Source organism: Brachyistius frenatus, unplaced genomic scaffold, assembly GCF_029030835.1.
Source record: "Brachyistius frenatus isolate BFR_SWC_R1_liver_20210118 unplaced genomic scaffold, ASM2903083v1 Contig_616, whole genome shotgun sequence".
NCBI classification, from domain to species: Eukaryota; Metazoa; Chordata; class Actinopteri; family Embiotocidae; genus Brachyistius; species Brachyistius frenatus.
In genome coordinates this window covers 35001-41468 of record NW_027211215.1, presented here as the reverse complement: position 1 = coordinate 41468, position 6468 = coordinate 35001, and the positions used below count along the sequence as shown (strand labels likewise).

Here is a 6468-nt window from a genome sequence, read left to right as displayed (position 1 = left end):
CTGAAGGATCCATACCAGGAGCCTGAACCATGTTTCAGTCTGAAGGATCCATACCAGGAGCCTGAACCATGTTTCAGTCTGAAGGATCCATACCAGGAGCCTGAACCATGTTTCAGTCTGAAGGATCCATACCAGGAGCCTGAACCATGTTTCAGTCTGAAGGATCCATACCAGGAGCCTGAACCATGTTTCAGTCTGAAGGATCCATACCAGGAGCCTGAACCATGTTTCAGTCTGAAGGATCCATACCAGGAGCCTGAACCATGTTTCAGTCTGAAGGATCCATACCAGGAGCCATGTTTCAGTCTGAACCATGGAGCCTGAACCATGTTTCAGTCTGAAGGATCCATACCAGGAGCCTGAACCATGTTTCAGTCTGAAGGATCCATACCAGGAGCCTGAACCATGTTTCAGTCTGAAGGATCCATACCAGGAGCCTGAACCATGTTTCAGCTGCAAGAGGATTGACTGTTCTGTCCAATCATAAACTACATGTGTTGTCCTACACTTTCTGGTTTGTGAAATGTTTTTGTGTTTTAAAAAAAATGTTTTTTGCTTTCTCAAATGTTTTTTTATTTTCTCAAATGTTTGTGTTCTGTTTCTACGTTTGACCTTCAGGGCCACCGTACTCTTCGCTGAGATGGTGTCAATATTACCTTGATCATCTTAAAGCATGAAGGACTTGGAGAAGTCAGTAAATGTGTCGGTCAGACTTACTGCGATAGTCTTCCAGTCTCCCTCCAGGAAGTTGCGTAGCGGCGAGAGGAAAGTGGCGGCGGAGGTTTGGAGCAACTCGCGCTCGGCTCCTCCCACTCTCTTCTGGTACTCTGCTACGGTGATCAGCGTGCTGCCTGCGATCCGTGCGAAACACAAATACACTTGCGATGTGAAATACATTTAAGAACATATGTGTGCAGAAACAGAATGAAACGATTTTACATGAGTTTTTCCCCCATTACTAAAATTAAATAAATGGTGCCTACACGGTTTTACAGCTCAGCTCGGGTTGACCAACCGGTTTCTTATCAAGCAAAAAGCGCACATGAAAAAGAACAATGCATGTACAGTACATGGACCAAATTACATAAACTAGTTATACTAATGCCAATATGTGGACAATTCATGGAAAACTTGCCTCAAACCCACATCAGTAGGCAAAGGAGCAAAATCAGAACAGGAGTCAAATTATTTTATTAAATATCATTTATAATATCCAAGACGTTTGACTATTTAATTGAGATTCCCAATTAAAAAAAATAGAAAAAGAAGTCTCGTTAACAGCTCCACTCACCATATGGGGTCTCTGGGCCGAATTCATTGGCAGCTTCCTGCATGTAGTGTCCCAGCAGCTCTGCATTGGTCGTCCTGGAGGGAAGTCTTTTATCCAGCTTATCATAGATGAACTCTTCTATTCGAGCGCCTGGTTAACAGACGATAAAACAAAACACTGCGAAACCATTCAGGTAAAACAAGGTAAAACAAAATCATAAATTTAAATGTTTGATTTAAGTCTCTTTAAGAGTCAAATACAAAACTGGACACGATATGACCGATGTATCATCCATTGTTGATGTCTGACAGTAATCATTTAATTACATTTTATTTATATAGCGCCAAATCACAACACAGGTTATTTCATGGCATTTAACACATTAAAGTCTTTATAGCACAACTTTACAATATTATACAGAGAAACCAACAATTCAACAATTCAACAATTACCACATAAACGAGGAGGGGAAAAAAAAAATCCTCTTTAAGGGAGAAAAACCTGCAGAAGTGTGAAGAAAAAAACATTTTCCACAATCTTAGTTTTTTGTTTAATGTTGATAATTTCACTTCTTTTAGCCTCAAACCTCAGATCTCACTTATTTAGATAGGAAATGGTACGCATTTATTGAGAGTGCTTTTTCACCTTAGTGCTCTCAAAGTACTTCACACACACACACACACACACACACACACACACACACACACACACACACACACACACACACACACACAGTCACACGTTCACACACACACACACACACACACACACACACACACACACACACACACACACACACACACACACACACACACACACACACACACACACACACACACACACACACAGTTCACAACCAATATTGGATGGTGGTGATCTTCGGGCCCTCAGGCAGCACTGCATTAAAAACACACTATTCTGGAGTGGAAATCACTGCATGGGCTCAGGAACACTTGTGAAAACCATCGTCTGTGAACACAGTTCATCGCTGCGTCCACAAATGATGTTAAAACTCTCCAAAGAAGAAACCAGATAGAAACATGATCCAGAAACACCGCCGCCTTCTCTGGACCGAGATCATTGAAGATGGACTGAGGTGAAGTGGACAACTGTCCTGAGGTCTGATGGATCACAATCTGAGATTCTGTTTGGAAATCATGGACGCTGCATCCTCTTCTTTTGTGAATTTGAATGTTAGTTTAAATTCTAAAGCAGGCAGTGATATTTATTTAAAATATGCAATACTGGGTGCTGCTTATACACAAGACATGCAAATACACTGTTATTTATTCTATTTATTCCTTTTCGTGTTTTAACATTGTACACATTTATTGTTGGGTGAAGCGAAGTTACCAAGTTATGAAATTATGTTATTAGGACAGAGCCCCTGTTGTAAAATGGGGTCTCTGTTGAGTCTGGATGGGGAATGGTGTCCATGCTATGAACTAAGCAATATTAGCCTTGCGCTTGTGTATTTTTAAGTTTTGAGTGTTCGTATAATCTTGTTAACTCCGTATGTGGGCTCCAGGCTGCAAAAATACTGGAGCAACGACAGATGAACTATGATGAGGCAGATTTAAAACTCTGTCAGTATGTGACGAACTTTCGTTAGATGTTTCGACCGATTGCTCATTTCTCCGCCGTTACATGCAACATGCACAGGTTTCTTCCTGTTTCCTTCCCTCTGTTGGAGGTTTTTCTCCCTTAAAGAGAAGTTTTCCCTCCTACTTTATGTGGGAATTGTTGAATTATTGAATTGTTGAATTGTTGGTTTCTCTGTATAATATTGTAAAGTTCTGTTGTAAAGACTTTAATGTGTTAAGTGCCATGAAATAACCTGTGTTGTGATTTGGTTCTATAGAAATAAAGTTGAATTGAATTGAATTGAATTGAATTGAATTGAATTGAATTGAATTGAATTGAATTGAATTGAATTGAATTGAATTGAATTGAATTGAATTGAAAAGATTTATAAACACAACGAGCATCATTTTGATCTGTTTGGTTGAGACTAAATGAAGAGTGACCACACTCACACCACTCACAATGACTGTGACCCCCCTTTTGGGTCACAACCAGTTAAAAACCACAGTACAGTACTGTACTGTATATCATCTGTAGTCATGCGGGACAGTAAGTTCACACAATGAAGAAATAAAGCAAAGACTTACCAGTGTGATCGACTGAAGCATGGAGGGTTAAACATACACAGGTCAAGAGTGAGACAGTTTTACTCCATTCAAGTTCATGTAGAACTAAGACCGTTTCTAAAGGCACATTTCCATGAAAAATTCCAGAAACTTAACCCAAACCCTGATTTTCTAGGAGGTTTAGGGGAAAAGATTCCTCCAGTGAAATGTGAATTGTTTCCAAACAAATTAAATAGATTTATTGTGAGACTATTACAAAAAGTTGAGAGACTGTTCCTGTTGCACATGAACAGAGCACAGCAGTCATACAAACTGAGCAGGGGAGAGCAGCAACTTTCATAGGAAAGGGTTTGAAGTTACGTTGCTTCATCAACAATAAATTCAGACCCTTGGTCCTCCTATGAAAATGCAGGCAGGTGAACTGAGTTTCTGTAAAGCAGCGGTCTCCAACCTTTTTCCCTGTGAGAGCTACTTCCATCGCGGTATTCAGCTTAGCTGCGATGTAACTTTGATCTCTCAGAGACAGACACTCACTTTTATAGCTGTCGCGGTCCAAACGAAAATATTGCATTTATGTTATTTACCTAATTTTCTTTCAAGCTAAGTTGTGAGACTCTCTGCTGTGTTTTGCGAGCACATTGCAGGTCGTAGTTTCTGTCCTCTGATCTCTGCGTGTCTCACTGTGGGCGGAGCTCCACCTCTGCTGCAGGCACAGATGGAGGGAGGGGAGCTCGTCCACTCATTATTCTATCGCGGTGTGTATATTTTCAAAACAAATTTCACAGTGACAGTTTTTTTCTCCTGCTTCACTGAAACAAAAACATATTTGAACCTGTACGAGTGGCGTCACCTCTGGGACTCCAGACATACAATCATTTGGGGAATATGGCTCTATGGAACAATGACTGTAGCTGTGAGATGAAACTTTCATTCGGGAGATCACATGTTTGTTGGTTTGTTTTTGGGGGATTGAGGAGGACTTACTTGGGTTGGGCTGCAGGAGCACCTCGGTTTGTCTTAAGATTTTTTCAGTCCAGTTCTTGGTGCCGTCGGCCCGAGTGATCAGGTTCTCTAAGTGAGGGTCCAGCTCCGTCTTCTCGGCCTGGCCCAGCTTCTCCTCTGTGAACTAATGGACGAGAACACGAGTTCATAAGATATAACAACAACAGAAGCTTTAGATTGGAGGTCTGTGACGGCCGTGTTTCCCAGAGAATGAATCCTTCTGATTCTGGTGATCCTCCCGTTTTAGATTTGAAGTGAAATGTCTCAATAAACTATTGGAAGAATCACCATGACACCTGGAACAGACATTCATGTTCACCCTAACTAAACTGTAAACTGGTTATCCCTTAACTTTTCATCCAATTAAAATGATACAATAGTTTGATTTTTATTAAATACCTGCAAAACCAAAGACATATTCATAATCCATAGTTTTGTGATGACTTCTGAATAACAAATATTAGCATGCTAATACATCAAAATAAGAAGGTGAGCACAAGAAACATGACCAATCCTTCTTAACATGCTGCTCGTCCTTTGTGTGCCACCAAAACAGAAAGAAAATATTTCTACCAATTAAAATCTTTCAAAATTATAAGAAAAGCTTATTTTTCCCCAACTAGGTTTGTAGTTTAACCTTCAGGAGATCTTTGAAGTTAAGCAAGTTAATGCTGGAAAGAAAAAGGGACAGTAAAGAATGAAGAACTGGAACACTTTCAAATGGAAAAATGGTCACATGATTGGTCATATTGGTCAAACAAAGAAATCATGTTGGAATTTTCTGATTTTACTTTGTAAGCACTCATTGTTTGCTCAATGAGAGCTTTTTAACATGCGCAAAAAAAAGAGAACGATTCTGCACGCACACCAGCATCACCTCCACTCCTCATAAGGGAAACACACCAAATCCTACAAAAATAAATGCCCAAAATGTAAGTAATAAATAAGCATAATAGCTACTGTATTAAAAGTTAAATGCACTTCGCAAATACAATCTTTGATCTCGTACTTCGTTTTTTTGTGTAGACCCATAAAACGCTAATTCGTGTATTTTGTGCCGGCAACAAATCATGCGAGGCATCAGTTTATACGTTTATTCTAACTAATTCCAACTAAAATATGTGTCGCGCAATAAATGATCAGAACACCCACGATAACTGAAGCCAGAAACGACCATCTGTGGTATCAGGCAGCGCGACCGGACATCTGATGGCAGGTCTGACTGACAGACGGCAGCAGCCAGCTGCACATTAAAGGCCAACAGATGGCAGGAATTCATCATCGAGATACTCTGACTGACAGCAGATTTACGGATGAGATCATATCACCTTCTTCAGTTTTATAAAAAGAAAGAATTCAGAAGCGACCGGAGGACACACAACTTCAGGACCCCGAAGTCCACATGTTCACTGTGTTCATTATTTTTGTGGGAATGTAATTAACCTTTTAGCACCGTTTCATAATCAGGGTAATCATCTCTGCAGTCTTCAGAGCTCTCCGACAGTCTAATGTTGTCATGAATCCTCAAACTAATCCGTGATCACATTTATTGCAAAACTCAAACCAATTCAAATGTCTCATTTAATCCGACACTGTAGGAACCAAAGTCTCCACTCAGCTGCACCGAAGAGTCAGAAGAGACTGTTCTACCTTTTAGCACAACTATGATCCCTGGGGAACATTTCAGAGCCTTGCAGGGAAGTGAAACCAACAGCTGTTTGAGTTGGAACATAGGAAACTAGAATTACATTACGCTGCTAATCTCTGGTTTTCATGCATTTCAGAGGGGAAGAGGGTTTTCTGCAGATACAAATAACAGATATCTCCTAAATAACATGCAAGTTATCTACGAAACAGAACAATTTACAAATGTTCTCAAAACACCTCACGTGGAAACCATCGCTTCCCACAAAACATTTCTCCATGTTGAATGACGTCGTGGTTGAAAAAAAATAATTCAAAACGAGAGTTCTGGCCTCGGACCAAAATCTACACTCAGCTGTGTGTATGTGTGTTGTGTGTATATATATATATATACATATATAT

The 6468-nt window shown here is 40.1% G+C and overlaps 1 protein-coding gene across 1 annotated transcript in view; it reads right to left on the bottom strand.

Annotated features, from left to right (window-relative positions):
* Window positions 1-717: 717 nt before the first annotated feature.
* The window catches only part of LOC138614915 (endophilin-B2-like), a gene marked incomplete at its 3' end in the record, with an annotated part of 8312 nt that continues 2561 nt past the window's right edge, over window positions 718-6468 (bottom strand). The window contains exons 2-5 of the mRNA XM_069688520.1: window positions 4405-4546; window positions 3442-3453; window positions 1292-1420; window positions 718-851 (exon numbers count right to left, since the gene is read on the bottom strand). Coding sequence (XP_069544621.1) covers window positions 718-851; window positions 1292-1420; window positions 3442-3453; window positions 4405-4546 — 417 coding nt within the window. The remainder of the gene's footprint in view (window positions 852-1291; window positions 1421-3441; window positions 3454-4404; window positions 4547-6468) is intronic.